General features: G+C 40.8%; 2 protein-coding genes across 5 annotated transcripts in view; one reads left to right on the forward strand and one right to left on the reverse strand.

The window, feature by feature from the left end:
* epb41l4b (erythrocyte membrane protein band 4.1 like 4B) overlaps positions 1-2779 on the forward strand; it is a 35739-nt gene extending 32960 nt beyond the window's left edge. Inside the window, exons 21-23 of the mRNA XM_042489724.1 lie at positions 172-292; positions 458-591; positions 2322-2779. Of these exons, the coding sequence (XP_042345658.1) occupies positions 172-292; positions 458-591; positions 2322-2385 (319 nt within the window). The 3' untranslated portion in view covers positions 2386-2779. The remainder of the gene's footprint in view (positions 1-171; positions 293-457; positions 592-2321) is intronic.
* Positions 2780-5131: 2352 nt separating this feature from the next.
* On the reverse strand, positions 5132-22498 carry esrp1 (epithelial splicing regulatory protein 1). Of its 4 annotated transcripts, none has more exons than XM_042489821.1 (16): positions 22157-22498; positions 20359-20517; positions 20149-20265; positions 19671-19782; positions 17846-17989; positions 17210-17264; positions 16958-17068; positions 16693-16825; positions 15955-15997; positions 15048-15367; positions 13879-14103; positions 13553-13793; positions 12363-12543; positions 10744-10885; positions 10200-10289; positions 5132-6713 (listed from the first exon to the last, which is right to left on the reverse strand). In XM_042489821.1, exons 1-16 carry the CDS (start codon positions 22286-22288, stop codon positions 6579-6581), a joined length of 2340 nt encoding a protein of 779 aa, XP_042345755.1. In that variant the 5' UTR covers positions 22289-22498; the 3' UTR covers positions 5132-6578. The 4 variants fall into 4 exon arrangements, with proteins under 4 accessions (XP_042345755.1, XP_042345754.1, XP_042345756.1 ...); XM_042489820.1 differs by having other exon boundaries at positions 13541-13793; XM_042489823.1 differs by having other exon boundaries at positions 6629-6713; positions 10167-10289; positions 13541-13793.
* Between the last annotated feature and the right edge of the window lie 408 nt (positions 22499-22906).

Consider the following 22906-nt stretch of genomic DNA (forward strand, 5'->3'; position numbering starts at 1 on the left):
TTATTATTATTATTATTATTATTATTATTATTATTATTATTATTATTATTATTATTATAACTTTCAAGAGGAAAACTTTGCTATTCTAGCTCTTAAAAATGTCATTTTTATTCAGATCAGCCTGCAGGTCATGAAAGTCATTCAGTGTCTCTCAATGTATTGCTCGTTCAGTAACCACGAAGATGAAGATAATCTCCCAGAAGCACTTGCAGCCATCTCCTCCCAGAGTACAGGAAAGTCGGGCTCGACCAGCTCATTGGACAAACAGATCCAGCCGTCCATATACCCACAGGTAACACACGTTCACACACACACCTTAAATAGCCATTACAGAGGCATGTTTGTTGAATGAACTACACTCCACCTGTAGGGGGATTAAATCAGCCTTGCAGCGTTACCTGTCAGTAAGCACATGAATGTGTGTGTGTGTGTGTGTGTATGTTGGTGTGTATTCCAGGTGGATAATATGCCAGCACTGGAGCTGGGTAGTCCATGCTGTCCCTCTCCTTCGCCTTCTCCCCATCTCTCCCCTTCTTACTACCGTAGCTCCATCCCTCACCTGGCCCCTTACCTCGCTGCCCATAACGACAGGTAACACGCCTCAGTTCTCCATGTTCTCTGGGAAACATTTATATTTGCTAAAACCTTCCTCCAGAGACCTGAAGTAAACAGTTGGGGGCTTCCTGGTGGTGGAGTGGTGAAGATGCATACCTTTAACTACTGCTGCAACCAACAGTTATTTCCATTATTGATCAATACGTTGGTTATTTTATCCCAGCTACAAGGATGTTTAATTTTGTGTCGAATTTAAGGTAAGGTAATCTTGTTTACCACAATGAAGACTGCATTTCCTATGAGCACCACCACCTCGTGTTGTAAAAATCTTGATTTGGATAGTCGGTGCATTTGTTTTGGAAGTGAGTGAAAGTAAGACACAACTAATTTTCAATACTATTTTACTTTTTTAAACACAGCTGTTTGCATGCTGCATAGTGATAAAGTAACCTTTGTTTGTTGTTTGAACCACATATTGCAATGTTTTCCATAAATAAAACAAGACATATTATGTACCTGTCAAGGAGGCGGAGAGCCAGTTCAGGCTTGGTTTTGAATCATTTTTAAATCTTGCAATTGTCTCCGTCTGTTGGATGATCAACCAAGGTTGACTTTTGTCTTTGTCGGTTGCTTTTAGCCTTTATTTGTTCTTTGGTTGAATCTTTTTTTTATTCTATTCACTAATCCTCCCTCAGTATCTGTCATAATCACATAAAGAATTAAATTATCCTTTTATCCGGTTAGCGTACCACTGACTGTGAAACTTGGCTGGCAAAATGTAAACATAGGCTCTTTTGATTTTTGTCCCAAATTGTCTCATCTGATTTTGTAAGTACAAATAGACAAAATGATTATAAGGACAACAAAAAATTTGTTAAGTATTTAAAAATAAATGGGTAACTAAATGAAATAAAATGACAAAAAAATAAATAAATAAATCAAATAATAATACATCAATAGGTAAACTATAGTCACAAAACATATGTCTTCTTTCCATGCAGAATCAGATCAAGTCTAGCCGGCTAGGTCAAGTCAAGTCCAGCCAATTTTATTATTATTTATTATCACAAAACCCAGTGTGCCTCAGAGGGCTTTACAGCATACGACATCCTTCTTCCCTTAGACCCTCACATCGTCTAAGGAAAAACTCCCCAAAAAAACCCTGTAACGGGAAAAATGGTAGAAACCTCAGGATGAAAGACTGAGGAGGGCTCCCTCCTCCAGGATGGACAGACGTGCAATAGATGTCGTAAATAAATTACAATGACAAAAAGGAAAGAGAAAGAGAGAGGGAGAGAAATGAAAAAGCAATAATGGTAACAGTAGCATGTCATATAACAATATGTCGTGGTCAGAAGTCTGTAAATGTTGTCATGTATTCAGAAATATTTCCAACTGATTTTTTAAGGTATAAGTACACTGTTTAAGATATAAAGTTTCACTCAAAAAATGTTTAAACAAACTGAATGTTGGTGGCCTTTGGTGGTTCCAGTTAAATAAGATACATTTCTGTGCCACATAGGATATTAAACCAGTCCTCTTCACAGATATGCGGTCCATCGTCTCGTCCAGTTCTGTACCAAAGAGGTACCGTGCTGGTGAAAATGTCCAAAGGAGTTTCCATTATCTTTACTGTCAGGTCATTTATTTCTTTCCGGAAGAGTTGAAGTCTTTTACACTCCCAGAAGATATGGATAATTGTATGCAACAGTTTACTGTTTGTTGTCTTTAAATGACATGAGGTTCATATCTGTCTGTGTTTGTAGCGGCGAGGAAATGAGGCTGGACCGGGAGAAGATACTAAGAGCCCTCCTGATGACGGAGCTGTGAGACCTTGACCCTTGACCCCTGTGACATTTTCGCCAAGTGCAGGAGACCCGCAGTTAAATGAGGAAAGTGTGAACAGAGGAGCCAAAGTCGTTGGCTACAATTAACATTTGTACATTTGCATACGACATTCAGCACTTATAAATATATATTTGCATAAAGGCAATTGTTATATTTGCTCACATGTTATTTTAGAGGGACGATTCTTTATACTCATCAAACTGTAAAAACAAAGTGAGAGAGAACAAAACAGACTCACTGACCGACACTCACACACACACACACACACACGTTACAGACGAGCTACACATGTGACTGGTGCTGCCTGCATGATAAATATGTTACATGATGAGATATTTATCGGATTTACTTTGGGGTTATGCTTAACTTTTACCGACACTGTATTTCAGACAGCGACTGTTGAAGCACCGATCTCTACACTTCACTTTCAAATCGTTTTTTCCAAAATGTAAATAGGCGTTGTAATTACTATGCTGATAACAGAGCAGTCATTGTATATCGAATATCCATTTTTAAGATTCCAAAACGTGCAGCTTTTGAGTAATTTTTTGAACCCAGTGAGCTGAAAGTGAATCCTGACTGGCTGTAGGAGGCGTTGAGACTGGATTTACACGCGCAGCTGCAATCCCACTGTAACCACCAGAAGGAGACAAACCTGCAGCTGAGCACATTGATCTGGTGTGAAAGGTCGTAATGAGGCACAGATCACTATTTTTCTACATTTTCATCACAGGTCAAAATGCAAAACTGATCTCGTACTGTTTAAGCATAACCCTGCTGCTCAACAACTTTATTTCAAGCACATCTGAGGCGGCTGAGGACCTGCTGCTGTACTGTATGTGTTGTGTTGTTCCTCCCCACGGCTGGATCTTAATAAAGGCCACATCATCAGTTTGACAACTCTGTAGCAGCATCTTTGGTCTCCACACTGACACGGGAATGTGGATCGGCCTCGCCCTGCGTGCCTGTTCGGTAAGTGTGTATGTAAGCCTCACCCACCCTGTGAGGGAATGTTGTTATAAAGGGTATTACTGATTTATCTGCCCTCACACACCTATCAGGTGCAGTGCAATGAGTCAGCCTGTAATAGCAGCTCTCTTCTGTCCTTCAGTGAACCACTTAGATAATTAATCTTCAAGGCAAAGTGCAGTGGAGAGTTGGTACGAGATGAAGAATGTGCTGCAAATGACAGAATTAATGGGGACCTTGACAGATAATTATAGGGACGAGCCAACAAACAAGACGCTCAAAGCAAACGCCATCACATCCTGCTTTATGTAATAAGGGACTGTATGCAAATTATTGTGGTTAAGGAGAGGGGCTAAACCTTATGTTTGACTTTATAAAAAAAAGCAAGACCCTCCCACGTGTACAGTATTTGCTGTTAACCTGCAGCGTCCCTTTGCCTAAATGTTTTTGTTTTTTTGTTTTTTTTTTTAACATACTGAATCCTTAAATGCCAAGTTGGAGTGGAATTAGAAGTTGCCGCAATTGTGCTAAACATTACAGCAGCAGCATGTATCGAGTGAAGGGAAAAAATATCCAATTTTATTATTCTAGTAGGCTACCAAGTAGGCTCCAGCTTTTTACGTGAACGTCTCATAAAGCAACTAGCCACTAAAGCTTTCAGATAAATGTAGTGCGCTAAAACATACAGTGAAATAGTAGAGTAGCTGAATGCACCTGATTTTGATTCTGACACATTTCCAAGAAAACACTAAAAAACAAATAGCTTAAAGAAAATATTAAAATATATATATATATATAAATAAATATATATATTTTCTCTTTTAAAGACCCTCGCTTGCTCAACCTTAAAAAATAATAAATCAGTTGAACAGCACTCCCTTTAAAAAAAAAACCAACTTAATCCTCCTCTGACAATAATTTTCAAACAGTCCCTAAAGTCCTTTGGATTATATTTAATCACAGTTAAATGTCTTTCTAATTCTTTAATCTGTAATACGTGGTTCTCCAAATTTGTGCAAGTTCTCATTTTAAACTACACAAACATTTAAACAAGGTTAAAACGCTTGCAGCTATATGTCAGGGTTTGTACTTGACATGCAAAGAAACGCTTTTTGACAAATTATAAAATAATAACTTCTTGTGTAATCACACTGCATTTATCCCACGGTAGATAACACACAGTGAGGTGATAAAAGTTAAAGAGAAAAAAGTATTTCGGGCCGTGTTGCATAGATACTAATGGTGTTGCTATGCCAGTTTAGGCAGTGTTTTTTGTGAGTGGGAGAATAAACGAGTGTGTTTAAAAGGGATCAGGCTGGGTGGGGTGCACAAGATTGGATTACACAATGCCAAATCTGCCCTGAGGGGGTCCAGCATGGTTTTGTCTGCCTTCCTTCTCTCTTCCCCCTTCCTGCACTCTCTATTCTTCACTTTTCCACCCCGTTAAAAAAGAGACGTCCTCTCAGATAATGTGTTTAGTGTGTCTGAGTGACAATAGTTTCTTTGCTAAAGCTCGTGTGTGTGTGTGTGTGTGTGTGTGTGTGTGTGTGTATGTGGGAATCACATAGGTAATCTCTGAAGACAGCGTGAGGGAGTTCCCACAGTTTTGCCTCCGGCCAAATTCTGTCATCAGACAACTCCACCTGCGTGTTTGCACTCCTGCTCTTCACAAACCTTCCCAAAGTACAGACAGTGACAATAAGTACACAGTGAAGAGGAGTGAAGGCAAACAGCAAAATCAAACACCTCTAAGCCGGCAGACTTCACATGTTATGTTTATTGTTGTTTCAGCATTGCCACAGCAGGACGTCCCGAGCAGGCGTTTAAAGTCCTGCCGCAGGAAGTGTGTACAGCAACAAAAACAGCAACTTTGCAGGGCAAAAATGGCAATTAAATTCACAAGATACACGTCAGAAATGTCCTTCATTTGCTTTCCTTCTCAACTTTCCATCAGTGGCGCTCAAAAGGGGGGTGAAGGTGAGCCATGGCCACCCAGGTCATGGCCCACCTTCACCTCATCTAATCGCAAATCTTTGGTCTGAACTGGACTTAACTCTCATAGTGACATAGTTTTTAACTACTTTTCTTCAGCAGCGTGAGCAAATTCCTGAAATTCAGTTACGGCTTTTGGTTTCTGGGGGGCGCCACTGCATTCTGTCTACTTTCTGAATGATGAAGTGAAAAAGAGAAATGTTTTAGTGGTTTCTGACCCTGTTTGCTCCGTTACATTCCTCTGCATCGGTGTAGATGGTGGAAAGAAGAAAAGGAAAGTGTGATGGACTGACACGTCTTTGCAGTTTTATCTGAATAAAATATGTACTAAAATCTGTCAGAAGCCACCTCTGTCTGCTGAGATTCATTCAGTCAGACGAGAGCTTGTGACATGAGTCCTTGTGGTTAGGTTACAGAGAACTGGGGCTGTCCTCTGTTCAAATGTTCGTCCAAAACAAGAAGACAACATTGGCATTACACAACATGGAAACGGACCCATAAGGGCACATAGAGGAGGGCAGGAGGGGCGAATAAGTGTGAGATGTCACATTTTTGAGAGTGAAGCTTGCTGCAAGGATTCGACAAACTCACAGTGTAACATGTTCAGTATGGTATCATTCAAAGACACTGCTATTATAGTCATCAGTAGTCTTATTGATTAGCAGTGCATTGATATTTGGCATAATGTAAACATCTTAAAAGTTTTACGACTAACTTCTTCATGCACTAAAGCTTCCATACAATCACTGTGTACTGTATCAAAGTATATAAACACATAAAATGTATTGCATAAACAGACTGAGTATTAAGACGTATCGACACAGCCATGCATAATACTCATTTTCATCTCGTTCACACTAAAACACACTCTCACACACTTTCACTCTTCACAGAAAAGCTTACAGAAAAGATTAAGCTCGGCTGCTGCTAGGTCATTCTTCTCTAGTTTGGCTAGCAAATATATCATAGTGATTATAATATAACATGTTAAAAAATCTCTATAAAGCTTTTAAAATACACACTGTGCAATATAAGACAAAAACTGCTATTTTTTTGGCTAAGGCCACAATGATTTTGGTATAAAATACATTAATTTCTGTTCTTAAAGATATAAATAACACATCTAAAAGACTATTTTTTAAAAAAGAAAACAACCTAACAATACATTACAAGTCTTTGACATGTACCAAAATGACCTTTGTGTGTTTGTCATCCTACAGCAGGGTCAGGTCCAGGTACTGCCCTGCCGGCTTGGTCATGAGAGCGGGGAGGGACATGAGAGGAGCGTCGCCTCCGCTGGACTGACCAATCAGACTGCTGCTCAGGAGGGAAACGGACTCCGCAGGACTCTGGAGGAGGAGGAGGAGAGGACGGAGAGTTTGGGGGTAAGGAAGGGGGGAGAAGAAGGGAGAGAGACGGTAGAGTGTTATCACGGTGTTACACGGTCCGACAAAAAGCCCTTACACCAGCACCAGATGTTACCCATCACCTTCTGAACCACCTGAAGGCTGCTATTACCTATTATTACACGACAGCACCACCAACTGACCGTTCACTAATCCCCGCCTCCCTTAGTTACTGTTGCTACGCCTGTCAAGCTTTCCATTCTTGCACAGCAACGTTTACAACTCCGGCAGACTCACGATTTGTGAAGTGAGAGGGGCATATGTGTTTTTCACTTCTTTTATGTATAAAAAAAAATTTCACTATTATCCTCTGTGTTACTTAACCCTTTAACACCTGGAGCGACATCAGTTTTCTTGTGCTGCATTCAGAAGTCTTTTATTTAAACCTCCTAAAACCGAGAAAATCAGTTTGATTTCTTTAGAAAGAGATTCAAAAATAAGACGTGCACATCCCGAAGTGGGTGCTGGATCCAAGATAAACCAAAATGCGAAAAGATATAGGTCTGCTCCTGGGGAGCTCCCATTAAAAACATGGAAAAAAATTTGGAAAAACATGGAAAAATGGCACTAGGTAACTTGGCAAAAAATGTTCCGCAAATTGAAAAAAAAAAAAAGAAAAAAGATCACAATATATCTACATATTAGAATTGTATGTTTAAAATTATAAATGTTTTTACATTTTTTAAAAAACATCCTTTTTTTTTTAGCATTTTCTTTAGGTCATTTGTTTTTTTACTTTTCTTTTTTGTTGCTTTTTTTGGGTAATTTTTTTGCTAATTTCCTGCTAATTTTTTTTGCCATTTGATATGTAGCTCATTGCCTTCTTACCACACTTTTGAATTGATAATGAATTTGCTCAGGTTTCAAAGGGTTAAGGGGAAACATGAATATTTTAACCTTGACCCTATTTTCCCATGTTTGTGTGCTGATTTGACTAATTGAGACAGCAGATTTTAAAACTGGTCCAGCTTTGAGAGAGAACGCAAAACATGCTGCAGCGTAATTCCAGTTTACATCCATTAAAAGTTCTTATTTTTGCCACCGACAGGCTCAGACTGTTATTATGACTGTCTTAAAACATTACAGAAAAGACCCCACATTTACGTGTCATCTCTCTTTAGTGTCTTTCCTCTGACACTTGTAATAACAATCTCAGCGGCAAAAACAAACACTTTTAGTGGATGTAAATGGACAGTTCACAAGTGGTGTTTTGACTTGTCGTAGCAGGAAAAACTGGTGAAATTGATAACATTAACAATGGTAATTACCTTGTAAGCTATTTTATCGAGCATGCCCAATGCATGCTCATGCACAATACCAGGATGTCGCCTGAGTGGAAGCAGCCATCATAAATGTTTTTAGATACACCTGTGCTCTTCCTACTATGACCAGTCAAAATATCTGCTGTGAAAAAGTTGCCTGCAGAGATTACATTGCAGCTGGTTTTGCTGCTGGGGCTGCAGCATATCTGTCTCAATACTGGACAAATTTGAATTGTTGTCTCCATCAGCCCCTTAGACACAGAAACATGGGGACATCAGGTCCAGGTTAAAAAATACCAAACTTTCTCTTAAACAGAAAAAAACACAGATTTCTGTGGGATAATGTAAAAAATGTGTAGTTTTACGATAGGACTGCCAATTTCAATTATTTGAACATTGTTTCTGAGAAATTCTGTTTTATCCATCTACATACTACAATACCCATGAGCCAAAGCTAGAGTTTCCATGGAAAATAATCCAGTTAGAGATTAATCAAACAGTAGGAAATTTCACTTCATTACACTTTGTTGTCACGAAACTGCAGATTACATAAATACTTTCTCAACAGCACCCACTGTAGCTTCCACCTGCAGTTGGCAGCAGACATGACAGAATTTAAAACATAGGGATGAAAAGCTTCTTGCCCAAATGCACCTTGGGAGTTGTAGTAATCTTCTCCCCTAAAATATTGACGTGCACAAGCTCAAACCGTCTACTTTTATCACATGCTAATGATTCCAGCTCAGGTAAACACAGTGTGTAATTCATCCTTTTATGTTGTGTTCACACTACGAGTGGTGGGCTGCAGTACTTCTGAGTCCCTGTTGAAGTATTGGTCGTTAGTATTGTGACGCTGTCACACGCCTGTGCGTGCTGCTTGCCACAAAGCACCGTGGCTGTGTGTCATTTAAAATTTGTATTAGGTCAAATAAATGATTGATGTCTGAGCCCCTTGTGCAACGCAATTTCGAGTTTGAGTTTATTTACATTCTTGCTCACAGTTGACAACTAAATAGATGCAGAATTTACAATAAGATAAGTAAAGCTATTATGCACATAAAGCGAGCTAACTGAGCAGAATGACCTGTGACTCATGAGATTGGCTGATGCTTCATTGCGTCATTGGAGCTCTGAAAAAACTTGAGTCCAGCTCAGCTTTGATTTGGAGCGTGTCAAGCTCATCCACAGTGACATGTCGAGCGTAAGTTTGTCGCTTCATGTTATCTGTTACTTCCACTGAAAATGACTTGTAGCCTGTTGCCATGTCGTTTGTAGCGTGAACACAGCATTAAGCTTTTACTGATGTGCTTTTGGTTGTAGAAGGGTGATAAAAAAAGACACTACACCGCTCAGCTGAGAAATTCTACAAACACCGGCAGCATCTCATTTCCTATTTGAAACAATAAAAACTATCCCATTTGTCTAGAGTGGGTCAAGCTGATATGATTGATCTTGTGTATTACCAGTTTATCCCTTTTTTTTCTTTAATTATATATTTCTTAAATCTATTTCTATACTGTATTTTATTACCTCTTTAATTAAAATTTTACTTGATAGTCATGTGTATTATTTTATCATTTTATTTATTGCCTTTATGAGTAGGGAAGGGATTGCAGGGGGATATTTCTGTTAAAAAATAAAAATAAACTCACTTCAGCACTTCACCATCGTGGATTTTTTAATATATATATATATATATATATATTTTATTTTTTTTTTTTTTTTTTTTTTTTTTTAAGAAAAAGATACAGAGCTATGATAAAAGCTGATAAAAGCAAGAAAGTTTGACAGGTCTGCTGTGCCTATTTGGCTAAGCTATGATTGGACATCACAGTCTGGAGGCGGGGTTTAGCGAACGGTCAGTTAGCCTTCTTGTTTAGAGGCGTTAGATGAAGATGAAGCACGCTTTCATAATAGGATTAACAACAAAACCCCAAAATTGATTAAAATCCAAGAAATTTCCTCTTACCACTCAACCCAATCAAAAATGTGTCCATTGTTGCTGCTGTGTGTGGTTAGTGGAAAATTCGCTGTCGTGTTGAGCCCTATAACCCCCTGATGACCAGTCATGACCCAAACCACAGCTACAATCTAAACTACAGTTCCCCTCACTGAGCCTTCAGCCAATCCTTACCTGCCACCTGCCTCAGACACCTTAAATACACACCCATTCTTTGGGCTGCGTAAGCAAAGTCCCGGTCGGGTCGTGAGCGTGCAGAGCCCCGTGGGCGTGCACGAGAGCATCCTCGGGAGCATACTGTGTTGTGATGAAGGGGGAGGAATGACAAGAGACAGGGGACTGAGAGACAAACAACCACAAAAGGCCACATGGACCTTAAAAGTCCAGTATGGGGGTGAAAGAGGAGGAAAAATACCGCACTAAGTTTGTCTCTTAATTTAGTGTAAATATCTCTGAGATTCTTCACTTTCTGTTAAGTTTAAAAAAGACTTGAGTTCCTCCAATTCAAGTCTCAGCAAGCACTAGTGCATGTGTGACAGAACAGGGAGAGTAGACAGGATAAACTCGTTTGATAGCCTCTGGGCAAACTCAGTGGATGCCTGACAATACACACCCACAACAGGAGGAGTTTTCAATACTTGGATCCTACAGAGAGGCCTGTGAGCGCTGGAGGCACACAGGATTCTGCATGTATAGGAGCTGTGTTAATAATCTGTGATGGAGCATATATGTGTAGAGGACGCTCTCTTACCTGGTATCCCTGCACTGCATTAATGAGGTCTTTGACTCCGTTGCTGTTGTAGGTCAAACCCGGCATGCGCACCAACCCCCCGGGAGAGGAGAGGGAGGAGGGGGAGGGGAAGAAGCCTACGGTGTTGGGTGAGCCAGGTGGACTAGAAAAAGACAAGCAAGCAGGCATAGACTGTTATCATGAAAATATCTATAAAAAGAAAACAAAGTAAATGACTAAAAGGCTGCATGTTTCTCAGCAAACAAAGCAGATACGAATCACAAGACCGGGCGTAACTTTGGGCGTCGTCTATAAAATGTTTTCTCAATGACAGAGGGCTGATCGGGGAGGTCACACATGTTTACCAAGTACTGTGATACCACAGTGTTCAGTTATTAACTACCCTTGTCCCTGCCTTTCTCCTTGCCGAGATGCATTTTAACCATTACTGCTCCATGTGGAGTTTGTGTATGCACACAATAAAAAATACACCACATTTAAGTACTTTGGTATTTATTGCCATCCAAGTAAATTGCAGAGCAGTTTTTGACCTTCTTTGTGTTATTACATAATGAAAAAAATAGAAATATTTAGAATAGAAACATTTTGTAAAATTGCAATTTAAAAACTCACTGTCGTTGCGACAGTGAGTTTTTAAAGGGCTCATCGGTATACATAACGTAACATGTAATTAGATCTCTTAATGTCTTAGTGCACTCACGTTCTTCAAGTTATCATAATAATACCAATGTACACCGAGGGCTCATGAAATCAGACATGCAGTAATGGTTTAGTTCTGTATTCACTTACTCAAACAGCTCGAAATTTAACACTGTCTGACAGGTTCAGCTCAGGTCAAAGAAGTCTGCTGGCTCTTAAAGGGACACTTCACTGATTTTCAACCTGTTTTGTATCATAATAATGTGGGTAGTATGTTTGAATCAAATGTGGTAAACTTTCCTCCATCTAAACAGTGCCTACATCTCCCTGCTCATCTCTCAGCTCAAATCTGTGTTTTGCATCATCTGGCTCTAGAGCTGTTGCTTGATCGTAGTTCAGCCTTTTCGTATGTCCGCCACCACGGATACAAAGAGTATGAAATCAGATTGTTCGGGAGACCTGCGTCTCTCTCGCTCTCTCTCTCCTTTAAACTTTGTTTAAATGGTAAAACGATGGTGAAATCTCCAGCTGCACTGACACAACCGTTAATGTGGGTAGTGTGTATGCTGCAGAGCATCTTGCATACGTGTGGACGTAATAACTGTGCATGAAATCTGAACATATGTGGTCAGCTGGAGATGCATGGTAGGCAGAGGTATAAACGGCAATGTGTCTTGGCTGTCAACTTGCATTCAGATTACCAAAACGCATGCTAATAACAGAAACATATTTTGGTGCATTGTTTGGCTGTAATACAAGAGTTTGTGAAAAGGAAGTTGGCAACATACTGTTTTCTATATAATAACGATTATCCAGATAAAGGAATTTCACCACGATTAATGTATTTTTTTTATTGTGATTCACGATAAAATCGTCCCATCCATAATCTGAGGACTGGTTTAACATTGGGAGAATGAAACTATTTTTTGCAGTTGGATGCCAGCATGTGTGTCTGTCCACCTGTAACCATCGCTGTGTACCTGGGGTAGTAGGCTGCGTAGTTCATGTATAGCTGAGCTGAGGCGGGGTAGTAGGCATGTCCCGGTGGCAGGGGGCGAGGGGCGAGCAGCACCTGACTGATGGGAGGATAAAGGGCAGCAGCAGCCTCTGTAGACATGATAGGTGGAGCGGGGGCGAAGGAGTAGGACGGTGGAGATAAACCTGGAGAGGAGAGAGCAGAGGGAGAGGAGAAATACTTAAAAACAGACAAACAGAGACAGAGAGTTCTAGTGGTGACGTCTGGTCATTGTTTGTTTCTGAGAGAGGCGCTCATGCAAACGTGCAAACAATGACCACCATTACTCAGCACCTGACACGTGTCTAATTGATAAATGCATCTTTATATCCTGTATGGCAAAATGAGAGCAACGTTGCCCTCAGAGGACAGAGACAGAGAAGTAATTGTGGATATATTCTGCAGTAAAACTACTATGCAATAAGACCCAGTTGCATTACCTTTTGGGCCTATCAGTGCCATACCCACTCAAGTAAAATCTGCTCTTCATATCAAGCAGTTCACAAACATTTGTCCTCTTTTTGAAAATTTCACATTTATGGTGAAGGACTATAGACGCGGACAACAAAGAACACTTCTACGCACCAGCGTTTCAGCTTTGCCCACCTTTCCCACAGCTCCACTGATTGGACAAGCACAGGAGACGCGCACACACCTGAGGTGCGCCGGTCTTCTGAGGCTAAACCCCACAACTACCACTACCAATCTGATAAGACTGGAGAGTTGTAAGCCATTTTGACATGTTACAGACTCGCTGTCTTGCTTACACTCTTCCAACCCTGGCAGATCTTTATGATCAAGCAGTGGTAGAATTAGATTAAGGAACAAACATGCCGCTGAAGAACTACAATCAGATTGTTGTGAAAAGGTAGAGCAAACAGTTATCACGTGAGGTTTCTTAGTGCATGCAGATGGGTAATTAAATCACACTAAATTACAAAGAGATACACACACACACACACACACACACACACCAACACACACACCAACACACACTCACAATATTTTATCCTCCTGTTCAGACCAGGTGTCCTCTATCCCCCACAGTACTAGATTGGAGGAAACCCAGCAACCCTGCCCCCAACGGCAGGAGCCCACCTACCCTGCAGTCCCGAAGCACCCACAGCTCCCAGCAGCACTTACGTCTGGACTTACATGGCGGCGGGCTGAGCCCTGTCCCACTCCTGTTCCGGTTGTGTGTGTGTGTATGTGTGTGTGAGAGGGAGCCTCCCATCAGCACCAGGCCCATCTCCTCCGCGCTGCAGGGGAACACCTCCACATATCGGCTGTTGGCCCCCCGCTGGCTGGACATCATGTGCTTATGGAGCCGCTGCGAGGCCTGAATGGCACGCTCTGCCGAGGTCATCTGGATGAAGCAGTCACCTGATGGACGACCCTGGAAACAGAGAGAAATCACTCTGCAGCAGTGTGTCAGAGGGCATGTGAGTTCATGGGTGTGTCAGTGCGGTTGCTGCATGTACCTGCTGGTTGAGGACCATGTGCACGCCATGTGGTCTGATATCGTGTGTAAACTCGCCCAGGAAGGTGAGGATGTCCTCTATGCTCGCTGTGTACGGCAGACCCCTCAGCCTCAGGCAGTCCCTCACACCACCAGGAGGGGGCAAGAGAGAAACTGAGGGCAGCATCGACACCAAGGGGGCCGGGGCCACGGGAATCAGAGGAGCCGATGAGTACCGGTTCAACACCTGAAACGCACAGAGAGAAATTATGTTCTCTACCTGCAGCAAAACTGACAGGCAGAACTGATCCAGTGTAGTTTAGGTAGGTGTTTCCCTTCTCTAAATTTGTAGGTTTTTGCAGGTCTGTGAACGCAGCACAAGCAATGCTATCCATGACGTGGGTTTCACGTTTTACGTGAAACGCCCCAATATGTTAATTGTTGTGCAGCTGCCCGTCAGCAGTTTCCTGGCCATTCACATCAGAAGTGCATTACTTTGTGCTGGTCAGCAGCGATTCTCCTTTCTGCTCATTTCTAAACACACACTCACTGTCCCTGCTTGCTTGTGTGTCTCTGGCTCTGTGTGCCTCAGTCGAGGCCAACATTTAGCGCACAGCAAAGACATGTCCACGTTGTGTTTAAAGGTGTGTTGCAACGTCAGACAGAAGCTGGCTTGTTTGCATTTCTGGAGAGGACCAATAAAAGTCCTCCGTCTCTCTGTCCAACATAAAACCACGAGGTGAAGCCTAGCTGCATAGATATGAATGTGGGTCTGTGAGCTTATCTGTCCATGAAGATAAGAAAATTAGTCCATGTGTGTTCATCTCACGAGAGGAGGATCAAGACTGAGGAGGGCCAACAAAAGAGAAAGAGAGATCTTTCTCACAGTATTTGTGTGTACCTACATGCTTAAGTAAAACACACACACACAGTCCACCTTATTATGCAGGTTCCCACCCATAAGCCCTACTCCAATACGACTGACTGAGGAGAAACACTCCCACACATTGTCATTCTCTACTGTGTCTTTTTGCCCTCAGAAAACAAACAAAAAAGAACAAACAAACCTCAATTTAAAATAAGTATGTAAAAGACACACACACACACACACACACGCACACACATACACTTCTCACAAGTACACACTGCACACAGAAGCACACCCACATCCAGGCGGACACCCTGATGTACCTGTTGGACCTCTGCTGCTGTACTTTTGAACAGCTCGATATATCTTCTTCCCAGGATTTCCTTGTGTTTCCTCAGGGCACACTGGGCGTGTTCCTCACAGGCAAATAAAACAAAGGCATCGCCAGTGGGACGCCCGTCTGGATAGCGAACAAATAGGATGCCGTCCCTCCCTCCGCTGACCGGACACGTCTCTTTTAGGCCCTCCCCCGGGGAGAAGAAGGTGAGCACCTGCTCATGTGTAGCGGTGAAGGGGAGACCTCGCATCCTCACAATGATCTGGTCTTCGCGGGACAGGAACATCGCTACTTCGTTGGAGGTACCTGGCTCACACACAAGGAAACAGACACACTTATTTAACACCAAGTTACAAGTTGAGTTTTATTTCCCTGAGACACATTCTGAGATGATATAGAGAGCTTTCCCATGGCTCTTCTTCTGTTAAAAATACTGAGGGTGTAGATTTTGTTTCAACATATAAAACAAGAGGGTTAACGGGTCTGTCAACAAAAAACTTTGAGCATTAAACAGTTAATTTCATGCATTCTGGTGAGTTTTTAATCCCCCATTTGTAAATTTTCCGCATCAATTCATGCTGTAAATTCAAACTAAAAGTCCCCTGCCACTTCTTAAGTCGCTTGTAAATATTGACAAGGATGTGCCTTGTTTACAGTATCACATAATATGTTAGTGTATTTAATTGTAAGCCTTACGTTTTCATAGCGCCAGGTTCTTGCCAATACACAGCCCTAAGGTTGATGGCAGTCAACAAGGCAAATTTCAGCTGATACATCTGTGCATCCTAATTAATGTGGTCCAATTGTATTGTAATGTCAAACCTAATTTTATGAAATGCCTTTGTTTGCTCCCGGTAAAATACTGTATAGTACACATGGTTGTTTGTTCTCACCTCCTGCTATCTTCAGGAAGTCCTCTCCTGTAGCTTTGTAAACCTGCCAAAAGAAGAAAACAAGACAGAAATGAAGTATTTTTGTCACTACAGGTGTAGCTGTGCTGAATAAAAGTAAAACACATAGGTGATTAGATTAGGTCTAGATGGTGTAGTTTATTCACGTAATCAATGCCAACCAAAGGTGGGACCAAGTTAGTGCTTTGCAAGTCCCAAGTAAGTCTCATGTTTTGCAATCAAGTTGTAAACTTAAAGTTTTGAGTCCTGAAAAAGTCTTAATGCGTTCGTCACCAAATGTAAGGCAGAAATGTAAGATTAATAATATATTAAATCTACGAAAATCACAAATGCATTTAAAAGTTGTATTTACTTGTTAAAACAAGTTGTAGGAAGTTGTCTCCAATTGTAAGTTTTGCATACTGAAATTTTGTTGACCACTGAGTCGTTTTTGTACGCAAACAGAATCATCTTTGTATAATTTTTCCCCAACTGGCGCTCAGTAACGTAGCATTGGCTTTCATGGTTTTCTCCTAAAACTCGACTTTTTAAATAATTCACTTTTTAATCTTTGGATTTGGGCGAAGGTATCAAGTATCTTCAAGTCAGATGGCTGAAGTCCAAGTAAAGTCATAAGTCATTGGCGTTAAAGTCCAGATCAAGTCTTCTTTGATTTTGTCTAGTCGAGTGTCGTCAAATCTAAAGTTATCAAATTTGAGACTCAAGTGTGACCCGAGTTACCTCTATGTATCTGTTGCCCATGTGGTGTTTGTGTCTCTGCAGCGCCAGGTCTCTGTGTTCTTCACTGACAAAACGAACAAGAGCTTCTCCGTTCCTCCTCCCCTGAGCGTTAAGACACAGGGCAGCACCTCCTCTACACAAGACAACATATAGAGAATTACAGAAGAAGTTCAACCTTTTGTCAACAGCAGGTTTTGCTATATATCATATCGACTAATCGATACAAAATCCTCCATAAATGAGAGTTAATGTAGCAGCAACGTACTTGGCAATGTTGAGTCCTCTGAAGAATCGAGCAATGTCCTGATCAGACGACTGCCACGGCAGACCTCTGGCTCTGATCACCGTGTTGTCACCCACTTTCTCCATCTTACTGCTGCACACACACACACACACACACACACACACACACACACATACACACACACAGAGGCATGAGCACAGCAGGAGTGGACTTGGAGGTGGTTTCAGAGACGGAGAACAAAAAGAATATTTATCTTGAGCAAACTTTACTTACCAAGTGCCGCTCTCAAACTTCTCATTAACTCTCTCCTGGGTAGAAAACGTGTGGTCTGTAATGGCAAAGCAACAGAGTTTGGTTTCCCAAAATTAGATCAAATAAGTGAATGTAATTGTAGAATTTTGTAATCAACACAATGACAATTTAATGGGCAAAATGCAGACAATACTTTGGATTTTCAACATAAAGAGCAAACTGCGTATTGGCTGCAACTCACTTTTCACTTTTTCACTTTTAATCAGTCAGTTATTATCTCTGTTTTTGATTTATTGTTTGGCATAAAACATATCAGAAAATAGTGAAAAAATGCCAGAAATCAAAGCAACAATAGTACATAATCCAAAGATATTCAGTTTACTCTCATATGGACACAAAAAACAGAATACAAACAATGAAGAGGCTAAGAGCATCAGATAATTTGATTTTTTGTTTGAGAAATAATTACAGCAATTAATCAGATTTACAAAAAAAAAGTCTTCTATTAATGTTTCTGCTCTTTATTATCTTAGCAGTGTTCTTGAAATGGCCTACTTTCGGATCTTTCCTGTAAACACAGAGTAAGCCTTAATGTCAAACTAACTGACAAATCCCTAATGTTTCACTTTTGTGTAAAATCATACAGGGTATACTCACTGAGTGGCTCAGAAAGCAGAGCGAGGACGATGCTGCCCATAATCTGGACCTGTTGTACTGCTGCTTCTGCGGGCAATATGGCTGACGGATCCAGCATGGCTGAGGGATCCCACATGGCAGGCAAATCAACAGGTATACTAAGAGCTGCAGGGAGGCAGTCAAGGAAAGCAGACTACACACAGCCAGACAAATGAAAACAGTCTAAAACAGTTTGTATGTGTGGGTGTGTGACAGGTGTAAAGTGAATAAACATTAAGAGAAAACAGAAAAAAAGGCTAAATTAGAGAGCATTTTTCAATTAAATCACTCCAGCTGGGATGCAGCACTCCCCAATTACAAAACAAATGTGGGCCAGGGGCGTAAGGTGAGGGGGCTACAGCATAAAAAAAGTTATATTATATTATGCTATATTGCGAGTATTTTCACTGCTTTACCTTAATGTCAGACAAAGATTTACAACTGGGAATAAAGGCACTATATAGTAGCTCTCTTCAAAGCCAGACTCCATTGAGAAAAACATTGATTTAACATCACATAACACAGGAGCTGCTGCTCTACAGCTGCCTCCATCAGTTCGTTTGTTTGTGTTATTGTGTGACTTTGGCGTTTAAAATGGTTCGTTCAGGTTCAACAAAGTCAAACAATAACACAAACCAACTAACTGATCAAGGCAGCGGTAGACCAGCAGCTCCTGTGTTGAGACATGTTAAATCACTGTTTTTCTCAATGGAATCTGGTTGCTTTGATGAGAGCATAAATGGGGAACTGAAGTCATGAAACTATTTGACAGTACAGTGAAGCAGTAAAATACTCTCAATATAACATACACTTAAACTGATATGGACTTTTTTGGGTGACTAAAATACATTTTGTTGTAGTTTCTATTCACACCAGTACATTGCTTACCTTTGGACTCCAGCCTGCTTCTCCAAACTGGGAGCAGTGACTGACGTCTACGTTATGTGATACACTGACTGTTGATAAGTATCACTTAAAAAAAATCTGAACTACACACAGTACTGTCCTACCTCTATCTGTGGACACACTGCTACAGTGTTTATATGCTCAAAATACAGCGTAATGTGTTCTGATAAACTGGTATTGCCAAAAACATCTTGGTTTTCCGACATGTATAGGAACACGGTCATCTGGGGTGTGTGTTATTCCCAGATCTGACTTCTGGGGTAAATATAACACAACTTCACCCCCTTACTTTTGGCCCCCTTGCTCAGACACGCCCGTCTTCAAACTCGGCCTTTATTGCGATCTCATCTACACACCTGCATAGTTTTTATGACCGAGTCTTGCACAGTTGTGGCGCTATAGTGGCAACACAATCAGACAGATAGACATATAAACACCTGGCAAATAACTCAAAACAGTGTCTACGGTGGTTCCCGCTACAACAAGTGTCTCCAACACCACATCTTACAGTGATGACACACACACACAAACACACACTCAAGGTGAAAACAATACCAGCTATTGCAACATTGTCACGGCTGGTAAAAACAGCAAGCGGGACAGGAGACGCACACACAGAGATGTTAGTTATCCTGTTCCAGTGGGTGTGTGGGGTTTGCCCTGTTGGCTAAACACACACTTGTTCACTGAGCTCTTACTAAGGTGCTGCCATTGTTTCCCTATTTGCATTTCAAAACCTCTAGTCCTGCAGCCAACACCCCGAGGCTCATAAACTTTTCATACGTATGTGTGTGTCTGAGCAATATATGTTATAATTCTAACCAAAAACTGTCCAAAATAAATACAGTTAGACATTAAATGCAGCGTGTATAACAGTGTATAATAACATAATAAAGGATACACTCTGCCATGATGTGTACATTCAAAGCCTTGAGGTCAGATGTGGGGAAGTGCTTCTTGAATTCTTTCCGAAGGTCAACAAAAGAGTAGAAACAGTCTGGGACCAGGATGTTCTGGAGAGGGAGGAAATAAAATGAAAGGATGTAAACATGTGGCCCAGTAAACAGCTGCCATTCTATTGCCATCATATCGCTGTTTGCTTAAGCCAGTGGAATAATCTTTGTGTAACACTTCACACAGGTGTAGGACATGCGGGAGAATTTCATCAGCTTCATTAAGTCGCTGGTGTTTTATGTGCACAGGTATGGTATGTGCATGGGCGTGTGTCATTAGACAGGTTTGCGTGATCGACTTTGATTGTTGCATTAAATTCAACCAGGAGCGCTGACACAACACATCCCCTGGTGACTGCAGGTTCCTGCAGCAGCCAGCGAACATCCGCCCTGGCTGCGAGGCTTTCACGCACCACGCTCGCTCACCTTGCTGGCGGCCTCGGGGTGAATAACTTGGCGGATGTGGAGCTGCCCGTCTGTACACAAACACACCGACGTGCCTGCGCCTGCGCTGTTCACCTCGTTTGTCAGCTGTAGATGAAACTGCAAAAATCAAACATGTGGAGAAGAAATTCATAATCTGTCCTCGGGCATTTTCATAATTACTGTGTGAGTGACTTCCAGTGAGGTTGTTACCAGGTTTAACGCTGTCTCAAGACTCGTGGCGGTGAAGACATCATCTGCTCCGGGTTTATTCTCCTCTTCCTCTCTCTCCTCCACCAAATCCTCCTGCTCTTTTTCCTCTGTCGAGTCTGAGAGGTCAGGCTTTATGAGGAGCTCATTCAGCTTGCCCAACTGGTTCAGAGTGAAAAAAAGACTCGTCAGGCTTGAAACTGAAGCCTACATAGAAACTCACGAAGCACAGGCTAATATAAGAGCATCAAATGTCTGTGATATTATATTGTATAATGTTGACATCATTAGCAGAAGATATTCAGAATTAACTTATATGTGTGCACACATATAAGGACTCTGGTATTTGTTACTCTCTATGTACACGCACAAAAATAAACAAACAATGAAATGTATAGAGTAAATTTATAAAATTGTTATTATACACGTTGTACAGGTAGTTGGTTTTGGCTGCATGTTCAGCATGCTCAGTGGTGGATGTCTTTCTACCATGGAGAGTATACATTACACATGAAGAAATATGAGGTCTTTTTAAAACTTAAGGACTTAAAGAACAAAATCCATTTTTTCACCCCCCCTTCCTGCCCTATTTTGTTGTAGGTAACTAAAATGCTTAGAGGAAATGTAAAAGTATACAGTAAAGTATAGACAAAAAGTATACATTTTATTGAAGAAATATAGTGGAGTTGACAAAAATATAACAACTAAAGTACAGAAACTCCTGAAAATGCTTAAGTGCTGTAACACAATGTTGTTACTTGTTACATTACTCCACTGAGCATACTTCACATTGACAGCTGTGATATTTATATGTTAAAAACAGTGTGTTTAAACTATAAACAGTGGTGTGATAAAACAAGGTAACGACAGTTTTGTTACAAAACTTTTGGAGTATCTGTACTTCACATAAATAACTAAATTTTTGTCACTTTTACTCAATTACATTTCTTTTACTTTGAACCATTTCCCCTAAACATTGTAGTTACTTACTACAAAATGGGTAAGAAAGGAGGGATGGATGGACAAATAAAGGCATGAGGAGAAGAAAAACTGGACTTTGTTCTTTAAATTGTTTTTGTTCTTTAAAAAGCAATAATGTCTCTGAAAAATAACTTTAAATATGTAATTGTGATAATTATGAATCTAATTTTATGGAATTTTTCCTCCTAGCTTTTATAAGATATTTTTGTAAACCTACTAAATCCTGCTATATGTGAACATTTCTTGCAAAGTTGCTTTTTGTGTTTCTTCCTATGTTTTTAAAGACCAATTTCAAACCAATTTGCTAAAGGTTCAAAGATATAAATACTCCTGATAGGTCTCTGAAGACAGCACAAGAAAAGTGATGTCTGTCCAGGTTTCACAGAGTTAAGCACAGTATGAAATACTTAAGGATTTTTAATCAAGTCTTACTCTAATACTTCTACCCAAGTCATTTACTGGTATGAAATCCGTACTTTTACTCAAGTGTGGCTGAAATCCGTATTTTAGGTATATATTTATATATATATAATTTGCAGGCATAGTAAAGTGTTTGCTGCAGGGTTATACTGACACTATATGATTGATGTTAGCTGCCTGTGGAAAACAATTGTCCTCCCATTACACTGAAAAACTTAAGAGCTTATACTCTGCTCATAAATGTTTACTCACCTGAGTCATAACATTATTATAAATGTCTATCGTTTGTTTTGAGTCTGTTTACATCTAATCTTGTTTACCTGCCCACTCCTTTATTCACCGCCACATTTCCTGCTTTATATAAAACAATCGGCTGTAATAAGCAGTCAAAAGTTTTTACCTTTTTGTTCTTTACATCCACCAGCTGCCAAACCAACTGCACGAGCTCCTTCTCGTCTGACCCCAGCAGCTCTCCGCTCGCGCCAGATGTGGCGGTGAAAACCACCACCAGGTAGTCTACCTGCGCCGTCATCTGAACACAGACACAGCCCCCAAAAGAAAGAAAAAAACTACTCTAATACTGCACTAAAGTAAAGGACGGTAACTGCAGGTAAGCCGGAGAGGAGACACGCGGGGACGCGAGGTTTAAACACCTTTACTTTGACACCTGAGCGCAAAGGTGAGGTCCGTAAATCCGAGTTTCGTCGCGTGTTGAATTTTACGTGAAGCCTCCCGCAGTCACCATCGCGGAGTAATGGCTGAACGTTCCCCGTTTTTTTTAGTGCATCTACCTGTGTGACCACGTGACTCTGTACCTGCCCCCTCCCTCCTTCAGGTGGTTTACAGATTAGGACGTGGCAGACCACAGAGGACACAAATATTTGTACTTTTATGAATAATAGACTATTAATTACGTGTGATAATTTATGGGTCAAGGCAGGTGTAAAGTGTAAAATTGTTACCTGTTACCTAAGTGGAATAATCGGCGTCTGAAATATCAAAACGTCCGGGCTGCATAATAGTTAAGTAATTTCGCTACTAATATTATGTATTTATATATGTATTTATTATGTAAATGTTATATATATTTTAATCTATTTTCTGTTTGTAAATGGTTGTAATCATATGCCTATATCTACACTATAACATG

Source organism: Plectropomus leopardus, chromosome 7 (assembly GCF_008729295.1).
Source record: "Plectropomus leopardus isolate mb chromosome 7, YSFRI_Pleo_2.0, whole genome shotgun sequence".
In the NCBI taxonomy this organism is placed as follows: Eukaryota; Metazoa; Chordata; class Actinopteri; order Perciformes; family Serranidae; genus Plectropomus; species Plectropomus leopardus.

Coding starts and splice junctions, on each gene's coding strand:
- esrp1 (XM_042489820.1), bottom strand. CDS start 22,288: ATGACGGCGCAGGTAGACTACCTGGTGGTGGTTTTCACCGCCACATCT. Junction 15,368..15,954: donor CTTCCTGAAGATAGCAGGAG/GTGAGAACAAAC, acceptor TGTGTGAGCCAG/GTACCTCCAACGAAGTAGCG. Junction 6,714..10,199: donor TTACGCAGCCCAAAGAATGG/GTGTGTATTTAA, acceptor CTCCTCCTCCAG/AGTCCTGCGGAGTCCGTTTC.